This window comes from Topomyia yanbarensis, chromosome 3 (genome assembly GCF_030247195.1).
Source record: "Topomyia yanbarensis strain Yona2022 chromosome 3, ASM3024719v1, whole genome shotgun sequence".
Classification (NCBI taxonomy): Eukaryota; Metazoa; Arthropoda; class Insecta; order Diptera; family Culicidae; genus Topomyia; species Topomyia yanbarensis.
In genome coordinates, this window is record NC_080672.1 from 417,683,223 (window position 1) to 417,706,170 (window position 22,948).

Sequence of the window (22,948 nt, forward strand, 5' to 3'; positions counted from 1 at the left end):
ACGGGATTTGCCGATAGATGTTTTCTTTTTTTCTGTTAATTATATCGTTCGTCTCGCACAGCCTCTCTTTTTGCCTCACATAGTTTAAATGGACTGGTTGCATTTGACAGTACCCCCTGGCTGTATTTAAAGTATGATTTTTTGCTATTTGTATGTCTCGTCTCAGACACAGATTAACCCTTTCATGCCCAACTTTTTTCTCGTGCATGTAGGGTTTCAAAACTATTTTTCCATGGAAACGGTGGGGTAAAGAAACACGAAAAGCCTTTTTTTCATAAAGATGGGTGCTTCCCTTGCAGTGCTAGAAGCTGGCAGCACTGCTCCATCAGAATCCAATCAGACTAATTGCAATAACTTCAGTTATAGAGATGGTCCTTGAATTTATTAATACTCAAATAAAAGGCAATAGTCACATTTATTAGCCTTACTTGTTTTTTGTGAGAGAATTTTGCCTTAATCAAAAGTTGTAGCTGTTTAAAAACGTTGTTGTCCACAAACAACATGGGCATGAATGGGTTAATCAGTGCACCTGGCATCCCTGGCACTGGTTGCCACTTCACCTGCTGTTCTCCTGAAAACTTATTGAACCCATTAAACATACCCCAACGATCCCAATTTCATTTCATTTAGTTTTGATTATTATGATCGATTCCTGCTGTTGACATCCATCGAACAGGTTCTGTGCAGATTTGAAAATATTTTTCCTACCGTAAAAAAGATCCAATGTATACAATTTTTGCCCATCCAAAAGTAAAATACTACAGCTGCCCCAACTATGTTCGGAAAAAAACGATTGCTTTTAATTTTAAGATCAGAATTTAATACAGAAAATACCTTCGGCACCTCAGCCCCGAACAATCCGCAACGATCGCAGTAACTCAGCTCTCACTACTTCAAAACTGAATTCTATACTTATTCTCCCCGCGTGTCAAACTGCTACCCCTCCGTTGGCCAGAACTGCTGCATCCGCTAGTCCCGAGGCTAGACTTTGCATCCATCATCGGCTTCGGTGGCAGAGAGGCCGTAGTTTGCTGCCCGATAGCCGAAGTGGCCGAAGCGGTAACGGCGGCGTGAAGAATACTGGCACTGGGCAACGTAGTTGTTTTGTGCTGTTGCTGCTGTTGTTGTTGCTGCGGCTGTTGCTGTTGCTGGGCGTTGATCTGATGAAGTTTCGAAGCCGTACTAGGCGTCAGTTTGTTGAAGAACGGTGACTGTGGATGATTGATCGTTGGCGATTGCGGAGATGGTGGATTCTGTGAGGATTTCGTGGACTCCGCCGAAGTCGACTGTTGATGATGAATGAAACGTGGCGGAGTTCGACCGTGGTGAAGATGATTGTGATGGTGATACACTAGCGACGGTTGATTGACTGCTCCGGCGTTGGCCGGGTGAATTGGACTCGATCGTGGCATCTGGTTGGAGTTGTTGGAATTGTTTGACCCACTGGAGGCAGAGTTCAGCGATTCACGCGAACCTTTGACTGTAGCTGCACTAAGCTTGCGGACGTTCGGCAGTAGAGAGCGCTTCATGATTGCAGTATCTAGGGAACTTTTGCGCATTTGTGGGTTCTGCTCTTCGAGACGTTGATAGTTCTTCGTGGAAGTGTAGTCCGGTTTCGAAAATTCAGAACTATTGGCAGTGGTGTTACTGGACTTGGTTCCAAACCCGAACTTACTTTCATTTTTCATCGGTACCATCGACGTGTTCCCAACTGATCCATAGTTTTTCGATTTCAACACGCCATAATCTTTTGCCAGCTGGAAGGTATCCTTCATTTCCAGGTAGCTTTTGCCAGGGGAAAACTCTCTTTTTCCGAAAGCTCCTCCATTGGCACGCTTCAGACTCGACGTCTTTAGTTCGTAATCTTTCTGAGCGTCCGTTTTGGGAGGGGTGTCAGCTCGCTTCTTACCCTCTGAATCACTCAAGCGGCCGTATTCGATCTTACGCGGAGGCTTCAAACTTCTGGGTGGTCGTGGAAGAGCACTTGGAGGCAGCGATGATCCTCGATCTTTTCGCGGTGGCAAAATTCCGCCAGCTTGCTGGGCTATATTGGACAGTATCTTCGGAACCTGTTAAGATGTTGCAAATGGTCAGACTTAAGGATGCTACATGACAATCAAACAACTTACCTTATTTCCTCCAATATGACTTATATCGGTCATGTTCTGACCACATGCTTGCGTCACATGGGCCAGATTACTAAGCTGATTACTTCGAAGTTTTTGCGAGCAGCGTCCCTGCTTCTCCAGTAGCATAATATCTTCCGGTTTCGTCGCTCCTCCATTACCGTTCGAACCACCACCAGAACCCCCACCGCTTGCGCCATCCTGCTCGCGTCGATCTTGTCTCTCTCGATCACGTTGATCGATGTTTGCAAGATTCTGGGAAATGTTTGTATGGAGTTAGGGTGTTTGAGAGAGATTTTTCATCGGTAACTTACCTGCAGGAAGCTATCGCTGTTGTTCGTTGACAGTACGGACACTTCGTCAGAGAGTAGTGGCTGGATTGGTTTCTTCGTTGTTAGGCTTGGGAAGCAACACAAGCCTCTCTGTTCGAAAGATGAGAAAAATAAAGAAGTTTATGTTAGTATACGTAAAGCTCGAAAGGATTTAATAAAAGTATTGTTGGCAATGCTAGTAAGCACACGATACAGATAAGCGAATACTTACGATTTGTAACGATTTTTCTTTGTAAAATGGAATACGTCTGAATTACCTGTGTATACTGACATGTCATTCACCATATTTACAAAATTTCAGCATTTTTTCGAACAATAATACCACGCTGTTTCAGTATGTCTCGTCAGAGTGCGAGCAATATTTGGTAAACCACATGGAACAATGAGGAGCTGGAGCGGTGGTAACGTTCCATCAACACAACGGTATCGACGAAAGCATGGTTGAAGGGATTGGATGCAAATCGGGATTTTATGCGCGTGATGTCCAGGCTCATGTTTGGCGGATTGCACACCGATTGTATCGTGTCAGACCCATATTGCAACTTCAACAGCATGATAGCCATTACCAGCCGCCCCCATCTCAATCGTTCACGGGGAAGGATAAAAGATAGGGTAGATAGGGTTCATGCTTCACTTACTTAACGGAAGGACGACTCATCGGACTCTTCCATAGGTGTCGCGGAGCTGGAGACCCTCAAATTCCCCTAAAAAGTATCGGGTAGTGGTATATAGTTTAAATCAGGCAAATGATATATCTAGCTACAGCCTTTTACGAAGGAATAGAGTATATGTACCGGCTCATCGGGTTGAAATCTATGGGGTCGTCTCCGATTCGAGTGTGAACTCCGCAAATCTCCTGAAATATGCGGTTGGCTGTTTCAAAGATCCCATACCTCAGCTAGGAAAGATACTGGACGGTAAACGATTGCATTCAGCATCTGTCGTAGCCGATGTGAAGAAGACCTATGTCAACTCAGACTCTTATCGGGTGACCCTCGTCGGGTCTGCCTGTGCGCATTGTTGTGTTGGGGGTCATGAACTGCACTAACTACCAAACAATTAGGACACAGCATCCGATTGTACAAATAAGGTTCGTTGTGGGAGATGCGGTGGGAACCATGTGGATGATTTCTGTGGAAGGGATGTTGAATATTGTCTCTACTGTGGGGGAAATCCACATGATCTCCCGACATATCCCGCGTACAAACAGCATGAGGAGAATATTAAGCGTCCCATTCAGGGACGCTCAAAGCAGAAATGGTAAAGATAGCTACGCCATTGGTCTCTACGAACATCTAGACTAACTTGTCTGTTGACGAAGGTGACTTTGATGAACCCCAGAAGGGATCATCTTCTACTGTACCTAGAAGCAATTGAAATAGGTGGAGGATTTCCTCCCCCAAAGCTTCGTTGTAAAGGCCAGAAGGTGTCACTTTAAGGTTCCCCGAAAATAACTATAGTATAGACTTTTCTACGGCGCATGTACGTACACGTCAAATGACAAAAATACTACATCACTAGCTGATGGAAAATAATAAACAAAGATGGCAAAAGTAAACGGGGTTGTTTTCAATCAATAAACTGCATTAGTGTTCGTGAAACCCGCCGACAAAAACTCAATACTCGAGCAATTCGTTTGCAATAAGCATACAAGTTTCGATTAAGCTCCGTTCATACGAAAAATGGACCGCTGCAACAGCTGCTCAATCGATATGGACAGAAAAGAGGTTATTTGCAGAGGGTTCTGCAAGTCGTCGTTCCATTATCATTGTGTGAGAATCGAAGAAAAATTCTACAATGAAATGAGTGGAAATGCTCAAATTTTCTGGATGTGCAAAGCCTGCATTGGTATCATGGAAAATGCCCGTTTTACAGAAGCACTAATCTCTACTAACTCTGCCATAGCGGAGACCAATAAATCGCACAGGAAACTCATCGATGAGCTTAAAACCGAGATTCGCAATAGTATTTGCTGAATTGAAGCAAGAGATCCAAGGTGGGTTTTCAAAACTGTCGCCTGCAATATCTACTCCAGTCTTTCAAAGAAAATTGTTAACTCCACTTCCGAGGACCCCAAAAAGACCACGTGTTGAAACCAATGCCATCGATAACCAACCTTCGACTGTTCTTCGTGGTACTTCGGAGGCAACTAATGTCAATCTACCAATGGTCGTGTTTGAACATCCGACGTCTAGATTCTGGGTGTACTTGACAAAAATATCGCCGGCGGTAACAGAAACGGACATTCTGGCAGTTGCCAAAGGCTGTCTGCTGTCTGACGACGTAGTCGTGAAGAGCTTAAAACCGAGGGACCGACATATTTCTACGATGACATTTGTGTCTTTCAATGTAGGTATTAAACCTGAACTAGGTACTAAACTTCCCTCAACATGGCCGCAAGGTGTAGAATTTCGCGAGTTTACTGACTATGGTGCAGGAGCCACAAGTCAGCATTTTTGGAAACCGACAGCGCCGAGTGTAACAGGACCTCATTCCATAGCGCATCATACGGCTGCCTAACGGTGTTCGAAACACACTGTTATGCTGAGTCAGTTGGACCGCAAGCTTCGTTTATTGCTGAACATACCGCTCGACCTATTTATAATGCTGATAATGATTCTCCGCCACCACTCCCTGTTCTCAATACTCAACCAGTAACCCAGCTTCCTTCCAATATCCTGACTGTTTATTATCAGAATGTCAGAGGTATGCGAACCAAAACAAATGACTTTCACATTTCGCTCACGGGCTGCGACTACGATGTGATAGTGTTGACAGAAACATGGCTTCGATCGGACATCTCAAACTCAGAGTTCTCATTGTCGTATTCAATTTTTCGCTGTGATCGCAATATATCAACAAGCACACTAACCCGTGGTGGTGGTGTCCTTGCTGCTGTGAAAACATCACTAAAGTGCAAATCAGTCTCCCTGGACGATTGCGAGAAATTAGAACAAGTTGTTATTCGTTTGCAGCTAGCACACCGATCTGTGTATATGGGTGAAATTTATTTGCGACCGAACTCTGATCCTACTTTGTACATCACTCATTCATCGGCAGTGCGACAAATAATAGATCTAGCGTCAGATTCTGACTCCATAATCGTTTTGGGTGATTATAATCTTCCAAACCTCATCTGGACTCTCGACGAAGATTTAAACACATTGCTTCCCATTAATGCATCGTCGGAGCAGGAAATCGTTCTCACAGAGTCGTTGCTATCTGCTGGTTTACATCAAGTAAATGAATTACTGAATGTGAATGGTAGGCTTCTCGATTTGGCATTCGTCAGTGAGCCAGATTGCGTAGAGATCATTGATATGCCACATTCTATTTTAAAAATAGACCATCACCACAAACCGTTCGTGTTGAAACTTAATTTACATGACGATATTACTATTAACCCTGTTACAAATGACTATGTAACTGAGCTTGACTTCAACCGTTGCGATTTTAAAATGTTGAATAATCAAATTCTGACTGTCAACTGGGATGTGATACTGGAATCTGTGTCCACTAATAAAGCAGTATCTATCCTATACGATAAAGTCAATGAAATCATAATGGAAAATGTACCCCGTAAGCGAACTTGGCACAATATTGGTCAAACCCAATTGTGGTGGACCTCTGAGCTTGGACATCTTCGCAATCGTGTAAGAAAAGCTCGGAAATGCTTCTTCCGAAACAGAAACCGCGAGAATAAAGAAAACCTTCAACGCATCGAAACGTTTTATAAGGAACGTCAGATCGCTAGTTACAGTGATTACAGAAACCGTATACAATCAAATGTCAAATCATTCTCATCATTCTGGAATTTTGTTAGAAGTCACAGAAAAGGTAATCAAATGCCATCCATCGTTTTCTACGATGTAAAGGTCGCTGATTCTCCAAAAGACTCTGCCAATCTATTTGCCGAATTCTTTCAAAGTGTTTTCAATACAGAAGCGCCCACACCTTCATCTAGCACCTGGAACCGCATTGTTAATTATGACCTGAATCTCCCACCATTAACAGTCGGCCAAGAAGAAGTTTACGCCGCACTCACGAAAGTTGATACTTCTGAAGGCGCTGAAGTAGATGGTCTGCCGCCACTTTTCGTAAAGGAATGCGCTAATGCTTTGTCACTTCCCATAGCGCACATCTTCAATCTATCACTTTCGGAGGCAACATTTCCGGAAGCCTGGAAAACGACAATCGTCATTCCAATCCACAAAACAGGTGATATTCACAACATAGAAAATTATCGTTGAATTTCCATCCTAAACTGTATCGCAAAAGTATTTAAAGCCATAGATCACAAGGCCTTGTATCGCGCGTCACAACCAATCATCTTTGAGTTTCAGCACGGTTTTGTGAAAAAACGGTCGACAGCAACTAATTTCATGTGTTTTGTGAACAAAGTTATGCGTGAGATAGAGAAACGGCGACAAGTTGACGCGATTTACATAGATTTCTCAAAAGCATTCGACAAAGTTCCACATGATCTAGCAATTGAGAAGCTGAGACGACTCGGATTTCCCTCTTGGGCAACTGGATGGCTGCATTCATACCTGTCGGATCGTTTCGTACATGTTAGACTGAATACTTCAAACTCAGATTCATTTCAATTAACTTCTGGAGTTCCCCAAGGCAGTATACTGGGACCGCTCATCTTTATACTGTTTGTGAATGATCTATGCCTTCTATGCCTATTTTTAAGAAAAGAATTAGGAATTTAAGTTAATCTAGGAGTAGTCTGTATGTAATATCAAAGACGAGTAAATAAATAAAGTACTGGTGCAAAACCGATGCAAGTCGCTCCCGGTCATAGAAACCTTTCAGCGCTAATTTATCGAACGAGGTCACGGATCTGATCACTGTTCTACAGTGGAATTGCAGAAGCATTATCCCGCAAATGAATTATTTTAAAATCTTACTTAATAACTTGAAATGCATTTGCACTATGCGAAACATGGCTTACTTAAAAAATAGACGATTCCGCGATTTTAATATTATTCGCTTGGAACGTGAAGACCCTTACGGAGGAATACTTTTGGGGATCAAAAAGTGCTATTCTTTCCATCGAATCGACTTCCCCCTTGAGCATCAGTTAGCCACCGACAGCTTAGCGCTATTGCGGAACTCTAACTCACTATAGAGGCTACTTTTAGGTGATTTTAGCTCCCTCGGTACGGCATGGGGGTGTCTTCATGATGACCATCAATCTACCTCACTTCGCAAACTTCGTGACAACTTCAATATGACCATTTTGAATACGGGTTAAATTACATGGATTCCGGCTCCTCAAGCGCCCGAGCACCTTAGACATATCCCTTGGCTCGACATCGCTGTGGTTAGATTGCATGTGGTAGATAATCTCTGATCCCCATGGTAGCGACCATCTGCCAATCGTAATTATTATTTGCTAACAGCTACCGAATACAACCATGACCTCACACGAAATAGTGATTGGAAAAGCTACGCGTTCGCGATATCTGGCAAAATCGAGTCCACACAAGAGCTTCCTCCGTACGAAGAGTACGGCTTTCTGGCTGGCTTGATTCTCGATTCAAGCTTAGACTCAACGCGTACCAGATGCGAACTCTCGCAGACGGGCTCCCAACCCATGGTGGGAGAAGGAATGCTCAGACGTATACGCAGAGAAGACCGTCTGCCGTAATGACGGATTACCCGATAGCTCTTGACATTACGCGATGAAAGCCAAGAAATGTAGTTACTGGCGCCGTTTTATTGATGGATTAATGAGAGAAACGTAATTTTTCACCTCGAACTGAACATGTTTATTAAGAAGAACCACATTCTCTTCAAAAACATCCGTTATAAACAATAAATTGTGATACTTAGTGTTGTAATCATCATATCCCCAGCATGTCCGTCTTACCCCCACCATATGTCCGTTTCACCCGCAGTCTGAAATAGGTGCAGATATTTCTTCGTTTTACCTTTCTTTAGAAAATATATTTATCGATTTTTGTAACAAAAACCATCTGGACACTCGAAAACCAACAAAATACTACAAAATAGAGTATACTTGTTGAGAAAATATGCTTTTTCTTGTTATATATGAGTATATCCTTAATATGTCCGTCTTACCCCCAGTTCCCCCAAAATTGCCTGACACTGCCAAAAGACGCTTATTGAATTTATTTAATAAGTTTCTTGAGAGTAACATTGTCCCTCATGACTAAAGGCAAGTAAAGGTCGTCACCATCCAAAAACCAGGAAAACCAGCCTCCGACCACAACTCGTATCGACCGGTTGCAATACTGTCCTGTAACCGGGAGTTGAAGAAAATATTTTTTTTTTGGCTTGATAATTGGGTTGAAGCAAATGGTTCACAGTCAGAGACGCAATTTGGCTTCCTCAAAGGCAAAGGGACGAACGAGTGCCTTGCGTTGCTTTCTACAGAAATTCAAATGGTCTATACTAGCAAAGAGCAGAGGCCATCAGTTTGACTTTCTCTCAACCTTCTTTCTGAGAAGCTGCACCAGCATGGTCTTTTACCGATTTCAAATAACTTTTTGCTAAACATGTTGCCTGAGAAGCGCATGCACTTTTCGCATGGCGATTTAACCACATCGCGATTTTACAACATCGCGATTTAACTACGTGGGTGTTCCCCAGCCCTCATGTCTAAATCCCCTACTCTACCTTTTTTAAGTGAATGATATAGAAGACTATATTGCCAATTCATGCACGCTAAGGCAACTTATAGACGACAGGATGGTCTCTGTTACAGGGCTCAATGCTGCCGATTTGCAAGGACCATTGCAATACACTTTGGACAATTTGTCTGATTAGGCTCTTCAGCTGGGTATCGAATTATTCACGGAGAAACTGAGTTGGTCGTATTTTTAAGGCAGTGTGCACCATCACAACTACAGCTATAATTAATAGGTCAAACTATTATACAGGCTTCAACTTTAGAATATCTCGGGGTCTGGTTCGACACTAAAGGCACCTGAGGATGTCACATGAGGTATTTAAAACAAAAATACCAACAAAAGATCAACTCTCTCCGTACAATAACTGGAACATGGTGGGGGGGGGGGGCATCCAGGAGACATGATCAGGTTATACCAAACGACGATATTGTCGGTGATGGAGTACGGAAGTTTCTATTTCTGGTCCGCTGCGAACTTACACTGAACCGAACTGAAGAGAATCCAGCATCGTTGCTTGCGCATTGCCTTGGGTATCATGCACTCGACCCATACGATGAGTCTCGAAGTGCTGGCGGGCGTTCTCCAGCTGAAAAATTGATTTTGGAAACTCTCGCATCGATTGCTTATCCGATGAGACATCTTTAACCCGTTGGTGATTGAAAACTTCGATAAGCTTGTCGATCTGATTTCTCAAACCCTATTTATATCCTTGTACTTCGACTACATGGCACAAAGCATCAATCCTTCTTCGTGCAATCCCAACCGTGCCCGTTTCCTAGATACTTCTGATTCTACTGTGTTCTTCGACACATCCATGAAGGAAGAAGTTTGTGGAATCCCGAATCATATACGCCCAGAAGTGATCTCCAATATATTTTATAATATATTCTAAGAAGTCGACTGTGACGAAATGTTCTACACTGACGAATCAAATCTCGATGGGTCCACTGACTTCGGTATCTTCAATAATACTTTACCACTTCCTTCAAGCTCAATGATCTCGCTTCAGTTTACGTCGCAGCTGCTATTCATTACACCCTTGGGATCATCGACACTCTGCGCACAGATCACTACTTCATCATTTCAGACAGACTCAGCTCTATCGAGGCTCTTCGTGCGGTGAAGCCTAAAAATTAATTCCCGTATTTTCTGTGGAAGATACGGGAGTCTCTGCGCATGTTATGTGAAAAATCATACCAGATTGCCTTTGTTTGGTTATTGCTCTATTCCGGGCAATGAAAAGGCTGACACTTCAGCAAAGGTAAGCGCATTAGAAGGCGACATCTTCGAAAGACCAATTTACTTCAACAAATTTTTCAATATTCATCTTTAGAGGACGCTCAACAGTTGGCAAATCTCATGGAGCAATGAACGATAGCTACATTCTATTATCTCGAGGGTATCAACGAAGCCTTGGTTCAGGGTGATCGATGTGGGTCGGGATTTCAATCGCCATGTCCAACCACTACACGTTGGATGCTTATTTGGCTTGCAGAGAGCAGTCTGTGCGCTTGTAACGAGGACTATCACGACATCGAGGACGTTGTCTGGCCGGATATTTTGATGTCAGGTCTCAGTTAAAGGCTTCCCTTTGGGCCCGAGGTAGACTACCCAATGTCGCAGTTCGGGATATGATGACAAATCGCGATCTTCCCTATATGTCCCTTATTTACATTTTTATAAAAACGATAAACACCCCAATTTAACCCCTCTCTTTTATTTTTTATTTCTAGACGTTCCTTGTCGTACCTTGTAGAACCGACCAGTAGCAGAGTGCCGCTATGCGACCGCCATCGCCCTCGCCACCAGAGTTAAAAATATTCAAATTCATTGAATGAAAATTGATCATATTCAGCCGCATTCATTTTCAATATTCAGTGACGCAGCTGAAATCGTCAAACGAACAAACCGCCCAGTCATCCATGCATATTTTCATTCGGCTCCGATTATTACACGAAGCGACCGTGCAACAGCGAATCAAACGCATCAAAGTAGGCCTTGGCTCAATGGTGATGATGATTGTTGTTTCATATGCTTTATCGGCATTTGAAAACATTTTCCTAGATAATTAGTGAAATTAATATATTGTACGATATTCAACTAAATGAATAAGATGGATAGTTGAATGAATATTTTTTCTATTCACCGCGATTCGCAGCAGGCTCATTTTCAGCCGTCAAAAAAGAGCTTCGATTATTTTTGACTCTGCTCGCCACTACGCCTGCACCAACTAGGTCACAACTCCTAAAATCTGTCTCCTCAGTGTACTGGTGTTGATATAGTCTCTCGAATTACAAACGAACTTCTTAAAGACCTCAAAATTATTGTCTTGTAATTGTTTTGTAAATATTTATTTTATATTTCTCTTAATTTGAATACAAGTTTCTCAAAATTTTATGATAATCGGATGAAAAATGAATTTTTAACATGTCGTTGAAGCAAGTGATCTCGAGGATTTCTGTTCAATTCAATTCATAAGAATTATTCGTACCTTCGAACTTCAAATGGCGATATCTCAAGAAGAAGATTGGAGTAGTTTTGAGTTCTTTGGAACGAAGAACGAATATGCTAAACAATAAAAAAGAGATTTTTGTTGCAGCAATCATTTACGTTGGTTCTGCATCAAGAAAAAGCAATTGAAAAATTCAATGTCATATTAGTAATTTATCTTTATACGTCTTCCAATTTTTGAGATGGTCTCCCATGAGTCACTTATCACCAATCTGATTAAAAATTTAGTGTAGTTTCAAGATATACAGGCCTCATCTTGCGCAGTTTTGCGCCGAATTTGTTAAATTTATATTTTTGAAGATACCCATATGGAGACGCCCTGTAGTTCATTAATCTTTTTACAAATTGGTTGCCTTAACAACATCATATTATTGGAAAACTAACAATTTTAATTAGTTTTGTCAACCATTTCTGCTATCCGATGTGATTGGCTACTATTATTAACGATTATATTAACTCTTTAACGACAAACGCCTTCAAATGGGTTTACATCAAAGTAGTCGAAAAATAGAATTATGGAATTTCAAAATTGATAGCAGAAATGCATTCAGCAAAATTCTCGACAAACATATGATTACGGCTTAAAAGCCAACTGTCAAAATTCTCTTTGAAAGGAAATTCCGAACAAACCGTTACTGTTCGTACACAGTTCACAGCAGCTAATGAAAGAGAAAACTTTTCTCTTTTGTTTACTATTAACATCTGTGATTGGCGAGTAACGGTTTGTCCGGAATGTCCATTCAAAGAGAATTTCGACAGTGGGCTTTTAAGCCGTAATCATATGTTTGTCGAGAATTAGTTTAGGACATTATACAAGCGAGCCACAGCATAGCTTCTACGCCGCACATACCCCTCTCCCCTGCCTAACCATGTATCTGACATGAGCAAATATAAAAATATGTTTTTCAATACACTATTTTTGCCGGTGTACCACGAAACTGCTACTTGGGGAAGCTAGAACATTTTCCTATACAATCAAACCGAGTTTTTGACGGAATTCCATCTGTAGCTCTTAATTTGTGCGAAAATATCACCCCTCTTCACTTGGGGTTTCTTTTCGAAACACTCTTATTTTTCTTCTTCTCATATTCTATGCACTTTTTCAAATGCACTTTAATCACACACCACTGCAAAAAACACCCGCAAAACTTTAATCGTTTATTAACAAAACATCAAATTTTCTGCCAATGTGCAGAGAACCGAAGAAAAATGTCCGAAAACTCATTTGTGCGTTTGAATTTTCACTTCGAATTCCATTTTATCTAAATGTAAACAAGCGCGTCGGTGCCTAGCAACAAGCGTGCGCTCCTGGCTTCCACATATCTTAACCTTAAAACCCAATTTTTAGCCACATAAACAAATTTTTATGATTCTGTCACAACTTTATATGACCATAGATATGATTTTCAGGAAATTAGTTTCATATTTTTATGAAAGTCATACATACTTCGAAATTGAGTAAAATATTGGTTCAAGTTTTACCGTTTGATGTGTTAATTCAGCTCAATTTTTTCGATCTCTGCACATTGTCTCATTCTGTTTGGACTGTTATACAACTTTTGTACATGCGAGTTTCTGTAAGCATCTAAACCTGAAGTCTTTCCACAGGGACATTGTATACAGAGATTTCACCTAGGGCGCTAGAAGACCACGCTACGGCCCTGCTGTCCTTAACCACTCATCATTTTTGTTTAAACAAAGAGTAGATTCAGAACACTAGATTAGGATTGTTGCTGGTGTTCCCATTGTTTTCGTCTCGGAACATGTTTGTTTTGCTTTCGGTATATATCTGTCAAGCTATCGAAAGTCTCTCTACTAAAAGTCTTTGGTCCGCATTTTTGGTACACGCAGAAAAATACGGCCACAAACCGTTTAGTTAAACTTCAAATTAGTAAAATGCAGAGTTTACCTTTTTCATTTCAGTCTTGTTTATTCTGCTGTGATTTTAATGCATTCGAAACCGAAAATGTCCAATGCATAAAATTTGCAGCGGAATAAACAATAGGCAAACAGAAAAATGATGTGATATATGCTATGAAACAAATTTCTATGTGGCATACTATTATAATTTCATTATTTTTCACATGGTATCTATGCGTGACAGATAATTTTTATGTTCTACTACAAATTGCAAAAAATTATGTGTGAAATCAATATATTCAATTCTCGGTGTAAACTTTCGACTGTTATTGTTATGAAATGAACGAGTTTGTATATACCGCACAAGGAAAGGAAAATTCATCAAAATTCAGTGGTTTAGATAATTTGTGCATTCTAATTAGTGAAAATACATCAGCCAAGAATGGCCAATGTGTTGCTGGCTAAAAGGAACAAAAATGACTCGTCGCTACGAAACGACGATAAAGGATTATTTTTTTGCTTTTTTTTATTTGGCCTATTTGACAGGTATATCCCGGAATCAAAACAGTAATGTTCCTACCACTGATGCAAGCGACAATCCTAATCTAGTGTTCTGTATCTATTAAACAAAGACACATATAAATCTCCTTAACTCAGAACGCTGCCTGACAGAGGCCTCACGAGCTTTTTTAGAAGATTTAGCATTCTTCCATTGTGTCTCAGATGTGTAAATATAAAACCACTAATTTTGTTTTAGTACCACGAGACGTCAACCTTCCAAATAATAGTTTGATTTGAACAGTTGAATGCACACAATCCCTCCAATCAAGCTTCAAATAAGCAGATTTAGAAAGGCCCGGCAGTAATTAGGCAATCCATGAGACGTTTCTGATCAGCTGATTATTTCTTGTTTACTTATTCTGACATTACTCCGAGGGGTGCGACGTCCGACAATATCGTTGATTCGATCCAACATCAAACGAATCGGACTAACAAATTTGTTTGTCGCAGGAGTAGACTTGTTGACAGAACCCACCGCTGAATTGTCAAACAAACGTCTAATGGATTGCCTAATACCAGCCTTGGGGTCCCACCCGACTATCGACGGCCCTGCGCAGAGAAAATTCAGTGGTGAGCCGCCGTTCCTCCTTGGACTAAATTGTCTTCTCAACTAAGTACAGGAAAAAGTTTTCTAGGCCTATACTGGGTAGGATCACATATCAATTCAATAAATATAGGAAATTCCATAGAAAATGAGACAAATATGTGATCATGGGCAGTATACTGTGTATTAAAGACGCTGAATCCCTCTCGTCATATCTATCGTTTGTTTACCATTTATCTGTTATGGTTTTTTTCGATTGATTGACACCGGAGTGCACTGGTTCTGCATCATTTTTGCACTTTATAGCAGAAGTGCAGAAAACTGGGTATGTTCCATTTGTACTTCAGCTAGAAAGTGCAAAACCAGTGAACTTTACTACACTGGTGCACATCAATCGAAAATCCTATTAGTGTTATTCCGATCGAGCACGACACCTGTCAAAAGCACTCAATCTTAAGAAAATCACTTCGACCCCTTCTCGAACGAGGGACATTGACAGGCCTCGTGCTCGATTGAAATGACAATCTGTCAACAAACGATAGAGATGACGAATCTTTATCCAGAGGGATTCAGTGTCGTTACTGTGTATTTAGTTTCTCTAACTCAACTTCACCAAATATGTTATTAGACAAATACACTTACCTTATATCCGATATTACGTACAATAAACCTCAATAGAGAGATAATCCATTCTAAAGCAACACAGTTAATAAAGAAGACGCAAACAGCACAACACAAAAACTGAATGGAGACCCATGATTGTTCGAAGAAATGTCACTGGTACACTAAAAACAAACAAACAATACATTGGAAGGCGGTTGCTGTGATCGTGACAAAAGCCATTCCGCTCTTATTCAGCATTACGGATGTACCCGAAGGATCGCTGAAGGAATGCATGGGAGAACTGTCAAACGCACACACAAATCAGCAAAATATAAACAAAACAGGGAACAAAACAAAGCTGCAGTTGCGCAAAATGGGGGGAAAAAGGGAGAATGCGTTCAGGAAAAAACAACAAAACACACGCAGCCGTTTTTTTTTTTATTAATTTTAACAATATTTATTCACTGCCAAAAAGATTGTCGTTTTGTGTATATTAAGTTAATAAAATATATGTATTTGATGTAAATACAAGTGGCTTATTCGAAACTAGCTTACACACAAACCGCTGCAGGCCTAAAACGTTAGCGCTTCCTAACTGTCTTCGTTTTTCATCTAAATATACAGCAAAATCGGTTAATGTGTAATTTGCTTTTCCGGAAGCGGGCTTCCCATGCATCGTCGATTTTTTTTTTGTTCGATTGTGTGTGTGTGAATGTTAATAGGTTTTTAGAAGGCACTTACTGGCTAGGATTGTAGTTCGTTAATATTCACAACATTAGCAGCGCACTGTATGGTTTTTAAGGCAACTTACTTTTCAGAGCTAAGGTCTAGAAGGATCGCTGATCGCAGCGGTTATTGTTTCACTTTTTCTTTACAAATAAATTAGTTCACTTAACCTATGAAAAGGAGCTAATAAAATGAGGCCATTTGTGTGAGAAATAGGATTGTTTTTTTTTATATTAACACAATGGGAAACATATTTGTTCATTTTTTTTTTCAATCTGATTCACAGACAAGAAATAGTTTTGTTTTTCCTACCCAGTTGTGCAAACAAGATACCTTCGATTTGGAGTAAAAGCGAATTCAGCATTTATCATGTGCGAGAGTCTTATATAATCTTTGGTTTTGATGTTATTCTTTTATCTATTTAGTGTCAAGGCTCTTTATTCGTTAAAATAAAAGAAGATTCATCTGTTGCTCAATCGGATTCTTTGCTATTGTCTGTGTGAGTGTGGTCTTTTTTCATTGTTTCTTAGATTGCAAATCAGATCTTTATTACGCTTTTCGAATGTCATAAACAAAACACGATTTGATTCTTGAATAGTCACTATCAGTCTCTCAAATTGCCGTTATTTTTGTATTGTTTGTAGAATGTTCGATAGTGTGAATAGCGGGACCGATTTCGCCTCCGCTTGTTCGTTATTAATGTTGTAACACGTCAGGTTTGACATGTTCCGTTACGTGTTCGAAAAATTAGGATCGAGTGAAAACGAACGTCTCGAAGAAACGTATGCGTCTTCACAGTTTCGGTAAGTGTCAAATGTGATGGGGTTTTTTTTGAAGGGAAGAGTGGGTGCAGCGTTGCTAGGAAACGATCATAATAAAGCTACTCGTTGGAGTCGTTCTTATGCTGATTTCGTTTTTCGCCCTTGGTTCGTTTGAATCTGTCATTTTTATATGGGTTTTGTAAACATTAGAATCTAGAGGGACTCGAATTTAAAACCGAAACCAGCATTCTTTTTGTTGATCTGAACAATTTTTTTAACTTTTTCGTGAGGTTGGAGTTTTTGAGCTTTTTGCTGGATTTATTAAACGATCGTTTTTCCAAACTAACCAATAGTGTAGACGATTAATTGGAACGAATACATAAAAGATAACAAGCTAATGTGGTAGAAAAATTCTTGAAAAGATCGAGCGGAGCGGATACACGCCAACCTTATTTCCCAAAACCCGTACACACTCATCACCGATTAGTCAAAATCGACCAAATTCTACCATCGATGACAACCGTCAAACTGAACCGACTACTCACTCATCCCCACCACTTCAGTAGAACGTTTCCTGCTCAGCCGACGAGGAAGGTGAGGAAATATTTTTACAGGAAGAGGACAACTGCTTGGCACTTCCGGCGGCGGTTGCCGTCTTTTTCGGTGCCAGCTTGGGAGCTCCTCCCGAGGAAGCGTTGATTGCCGGCGTCGAGATGGTTTTGGGGAGGTGCTTCTTTTCGCTTACCTTGGCAGCTGTGGGATTAGCGGAGGCAGAGCCAGACACGGTGTTAGCGGAGTTATTGCGCACACTGTGAGCCGTTACGGTGGTTAGTGGGTTACCGTTGGAGTCCACCGAGCTGGAACTCGATGTGGCTCCGCTGGCGGAAGCTCGCGACGAGGCTGCCACCGAGTTGGTGCTACCCTTGGCGGCAGCTATGGCCGCCAGACGGGCCTTGTTCAGCAGGTTGCTATGCTTCTCAACCATCGACAGTTCACTCACCTTGCTGAGCAGCTGTTCGTCCAGCTGCTTGAGCTGATCGTCGATGGATTTGCGCTGGGCATCAAAGTTCTTTGCGTCGTAGATGGTCGTATGTTCACTGGCACCGTAGTTGGTACTGTAGTTGGAACTACCGCTGGGTGAACTGTAGCTATTGCTGCCTGCCGTTTGCAGGTTGATCGAGCTTTGAGCAAAGCTCGGATTCGTCTGTCCATAGTTCGAAGCGAAGCTGGAAGACGGATTCTGTCCGTAGTTGGGATCCAACAGTGAAGCCGTCGTCGTCACGTCGAACGAATTGTTCGACACGTCGTACGAAACCTGCGAGTTGTACGCTCCCAGTGGATTCAGTGCGAAGCTATCGCTAGATAGGTTGTACGATCCGTAGGAGTTGGTAGAACCGTAGACTGTAATAAACGAGAGTGCATTAGTATCGAAACAAATTCAAAAGCGGATTACTGGACTCACTTTTCTGTCCCTGATACGCGCGAATCATGGCCTCCTTTTCGGCCAAACGGTTTTCTACTAGTTTGAGGCGGGTCTGCAGTTCAGTGACCTTCCGATTTGCGGAGTGTGCTTCATCCAGATACCGGATTTTCTCCTGCTTTGCCTCAGCAATAATACGCTCAGTTTCCTGCGAGTTACGCTCCATCGCCAGTTTGGCAACGTTGCGAACGTTCGATTCCTCCAGGTTGCGCTGCTCTAATTTGGCACACTCGGCTTCAAGTCTGAAAACAAATCGATTAACTCCGGTCATGATCCACTAAGAACTTCAAAAAGCTTACCTCATTATCTGTGCGTCCTTCTCACGCAGCTGCCACTTGAGGTTTTCGGTTTCGCTAGTCGTACTACTTCCGCTTCGGTTCGGCAGATCATTCTCGTAATCCATGAGAAGCTTCCGTTCGGCTTGCTCTCGCCGTTCGCTGGCATTCTGTAGCGATTGGAGGGCGTGCTGAAGCTGAGCACATCGTTCCACGTACACCTGCTTCTGACGGCACTGTAAAACAGATCAAGACCCTCGGTTAACTCAGCCCCGAACAAATCGAATCGCCCAAACAAACCTCCTCTTCCAACCGCTTCAGCGCTGTGTCGAGTACGTTAATATGAATTCGCTGTTCTTCCAGGGTGGCATTCTGGGCCTGCAGCTCGATGCATTGACGCCGGTTAGCGTCCACTAGTGATTTGTCTGAAATGTAGATCATTGATCAAGTAGTCAAACTACGTGGAAAGCGATTGCCGAAACTCACTTTGTGTCACCAGCTGCGAGATGAGCACGTCTTGCTGCGATCGACCCAGTTGGTGATCCGACGAGGCTAGCAGTTGATTCTGCAAAACTTCCACTTGATCTCGGAAGGCTCGGTTGAGCTCTTGTAGGCGCCGACAATCCTGCTGTAGGCGGTTACGAGCCGCCTTCTCCAGCCGCTCCCGCCGATCGCAGGACTGTACTAGCTCTTCATGCACCCGGTAAATGTTCGATATTTCCTGTTCCATCTGAAAATCCGAAATATGATTTAGCAATAGAACTCAAGTTATACCCACAAAAAAAAATCACCTTCTGACTCTTGGCAACCTTCAGGAAGCAATTGTTCAGCTGCTGCTTAAGCAGTGTATTCTCCTTGAACAAAGCTTCAATCTCCTCCGGATCGATATCCACGGGACGTGTCAAGTCCGGTTGACTCTTGCTTTTCAATTTGGGAGTCGGCGAGGTAGCCGACTCATCGACCGAGGCACTTTGTCCCGCCGTCCAGTGTTGGCCGTACTTTGGTGGATGATCGCGTGAGTCCGTGTTTTCGGACACTCCCGAATCGCGGGTATTCGAATCGCCACGGTTTCGCGTCGGCAGCTTAACCTCCTTGGCGAGGTGTTTCAGGACGTGACTCTGGCTGAGATATTCCTCGGGAATCTCGGCGATCTCCTGCATCGGAGCTTGCGGCTCTCCGTAGGATCGTGGCCGTTCCTTCTTCACGTACGGCGGTGGGCTGGAATACTCGCGGTTCATCGAGTAGATTCCTTCGTCGTGAATCGAGTACAGGCCGTCGTCATGGATGATTAGGGTATTGTAGGATGATTGTGATACGTCCATCGATGAACGGTTTGAGTTGGGTTCTTTTAGCGAGTTTCGATTGGAGTTGGTTCCGACTAAGGAGTTTCGGTTGGAGCCTTCGTTTCCACTGTTGGCATAAGCGTGAATCGCGTTGCGTGACTCCGAGATGCTACGGCTGCTGTTCGGCGTAGCATAACGGGTGGAATCCGACGATGTATTGGAGGAAAACTTTTCAGGAATGTATCGACCCTGAATTTCGTTCACCGGAGTGATGTTCCCGTGCATATTTTCCTCACCTTGTGGCTCAACACGAGCGTGACGTAGTACGTATCGTTCCTCCCGGGTCAAGTTTTCGGTAGATGTTGACACGTCGGTATCCGACCCAGACAGGCTTCCACCTATTGCCGCATACTTCGGACTGGCCGAGGCGGAAGTTTGCGTGGTCTGACTCTGTTGTTGAGCCTGCTGGGAACTGGATTGGGGCTGTTGTTGCTGCTGCTGCGGCAGTGGAGGAGGAGGTAACATCGAACAACCGGAAGACGTCATCAGCATAGCGGGACGCATAGACGGTGGTGGCGGTACCTGAGGCGGACCGGAAATCGTCGCACTACCGGGTCGACCAGGGATAGCGTTTACCGCTGGTGATGATGATGATGACTGGGATGATTTGCTCGTCTGAGGACCGGCCCCAGAGGATGAGTACTGAGAGTATCTTAAACCGTGCGGATGGGACATTCTGACAGCTGTAGGTACTCGCTATTTGCATTCAATTAACGTAACACGCTGGGCGTTTTGCGAAAGGGCTAAGGCTACTGTTACATGCAGTTCACTTTACCGGGACACTTGCCTTTTGGCTATTCATTCGATTTCACAAATTTCACTTTTTTCTAATACGCGGCTTTCTTTAAAGTTATATTTAATTCATTCGCACTTAACACTAGCTTTCACAGACATACGAACCCTGGCGACTCAATCGTTATATGTTTGATTCCATCTGTAATACAAAATAATATGATTAGTTCTGTGGAGTACTGAAGACTACAATAAATGATTTCAGAAAGGAAATTAGAAAATATTTAGGTCAGATGAGTATACTATGCAGATCTGTCGGTATTTTCCCTGTTTTTGGAAATACTTTGCGTGTGACTATTCGTTTTTACTAAATATCTTCGAATAACGTAAATAATTTTCCTTTTTATCAGCCTACTGCGCTTAGAAGCACAGTTTTACTATGCTATATTTATCCGTTAGAAAAATTTAGGTGAAATTCCATTTTCTACACTAAGAAGAAAATTGGGTAAAACCATTTTTACAGGTTAAGGACTCAAAACCTATAACAAAATTAGCTATGAAATTTGCGTTTCGTCTTCCTCTCATCAGAATTCGATACTAAACTAGCGTTGGATCGACACTTGCTCCAAAACTAGAGAACAATTTGTGTTCCTAAGCAAGCCAATTCAAGATGCACTATATTTCTCCCTAAGGAGAAAACGTTATCGCTGTTCCGCTTTCGAATGGCCAATGATCGTCAAAACAACGCTACCATTGGTACCGACATTCTAGCCAATATCTGCATTGAAAACAACACTCCATTGGTGGTCATGCTTCAGGCATTTATGCATGATTCATCAACTACGTAGAGTACCGCTACAGCAATCAGGATGACTAATCCTTATATTCCTCTCTTGTGAACGTATGCAGCACTTAGATTCTTTCACCGGACCGAATGATGTTTTCATCATTCGAAATCATGTACTAATCTTTAAAAAACTGGAAACCAATTGTTCCGTTTACCATTTCTGTACGCACCCGTCCACCCTTGCACAATTATCTCTACGCTTCAACCGGCACTCCGTGTATTCAATCACATCAATCACACGAGAGGCCACGCTTCGAGCCCCACCTCGCAAGCTCTAAATTCCACACCACTCATAAACGGTAAGCGAAAATTGCATAATACCGCACTCAACATCAGCAGGGCTTCCCCCCCATTGCTACAACATTCACTCCGCTAATGATGCGATAATTGCTTCAACGTTGCAAATTTTATCAATCAAATCTGAGCTAAAAATAGCCCGACAACCCTGCGTTCTGAAAATGTCAACATACACTCTGCGCTCTGCAGCTGCACTATGGTACGACGCTTTACTGGTTGCTGACCTTTTCCTCTTCTGAAACGGATTTGCTTTGCATTACTTTCACTACACACGCAATGTACGTAACTGACACGGCACGACATTCTTTCCGACCCGAGCGGTTGTTTATTTTCCTTTTGCCGAACGACGATGGTGTGGTGATGTCCAAATGAGCTCGATTTTACAACCGTACTTGTGTTAAGTTTGCTACCCCTTGTGCATACCACAAGGTATAATAAACCGATAGCAATAACGAAAGAATACGTGGAATGCGACAACCGTTCTTCTTCACATTATTATTATTATCGTTGCCATACTAGACCCGCATTCTTTCGGATTGCTCCGCTCCATCCTGCTCACACTCGCACACACACGCGATACTATTCTTCCCGCTTCGTCGCAGTGTGCCATCCTACCATCATGAACAAAATATTTAGCCCGATTACTTCGATGCCGTTCACTCCGAACGGAGTAAGATACAAGCAATAACAGCACCAACAGCAGCAGCAAAAATCCAGCGGCATTCCATAGCAAACGAACGCCGTTTAACGGCGATGGACAGCCGCACTTTTACACACATCGGTGTGTGTCACTTCTTAATACGAGCGCCGCTGTGTGCGTACACCATATTTATGAGGAAAAAATACTATGAATGGAATGTGCGATTTGCGATTCTCATTGACATTTTTAGCTACGCATATTCTTGAAGAGCACCTTGAACAAATCCCGATAGTTTTTCAACTGCAGATTCGCCACTAATTCACCGGAATCCGACTGCGAAAGCAAAGAAACCAAGGCATAACCACTGCAACTAAATAATTCTTTCGTCCTACAAAAAAAATCTTCCATCACTTCAAGTCGGAATTTTCGACTCTTTCCGGGATCAATACCGACAAACACCTATCACAATCTGTTCCCACTATCGTCATGCGACTTTTTCCAATATTTTTAACCACTTACGCTCAATTCAAACGGGTAATTTCTGCGAAATTATTCCGGCACAAAACACTGTCCGACTTCCAACTTTTCTCTTGGCACTTTAGAATGAGTTTGCTGCATTCCTCAACGGCGGCGTTGTCGTCGGAT

At 42.4% G+C, this 22,948-nt stretch overlaps 1 protein-coding gene across 1 annotated transcript; it reads right to left on the reverse strand.

Annotated features, from left to right (window-relative positions):
* Window positions 1-649: 649 nt before the first annotated feature.
* Window positions 650-22,948, reverse strand: LOC131688216 (uncharacterized). The gene is made up of 10 exons (XM_058972388.1): window positions 22,823-22,948; window positions 19,236-20,721; window positions 18,931-19,174; window positions 18,745-18,869; window positions 18,469-18,680; window positions 18,152-18,411; window positions 17,690-18,090; window positions 2,441-2,548; window positions 2,130-2,381; window positions 650-2,069 (listed from the first exon to the last, which is right to left on the reverse strand). Exons 2-10 carry the CDS (start codon window positions 20,460-20,462, stop codon window positions 894-896), a joined length of 4,005 nt encoding a protein of 1,334 aa, XP_058828371.1. The 5' UTR covers window positions 20,463-20,721; window positions 22,823-22,948; the 3' UTR covers window positions 650-893.

Bases quoted from the DNA above. Each gene is read 5' to 3' on its own strand.
- LOC131688216 (XM_058972388.1), bottom strand. From the start codon at position 20,462: ATGTCCCATCCGCACGGTTTAAGATACTCTCAGTACTCATCCTCTGGG. The intron at 18,870-18,930 runs GTGAGTTTCGGC...TCTACATTTCAG, and splicing joins CTCGCAGCTGGTGACACAAA to ACAAATCACTAGTGGACGCT. The intron at 2,549-17,689 runs GTGAGTGAACTG...TCTTTCGAACAG, and splicing joins ACGAACAGCTGCTCAGCAAG to AGAGGCTTGTGTTGCTTCCC.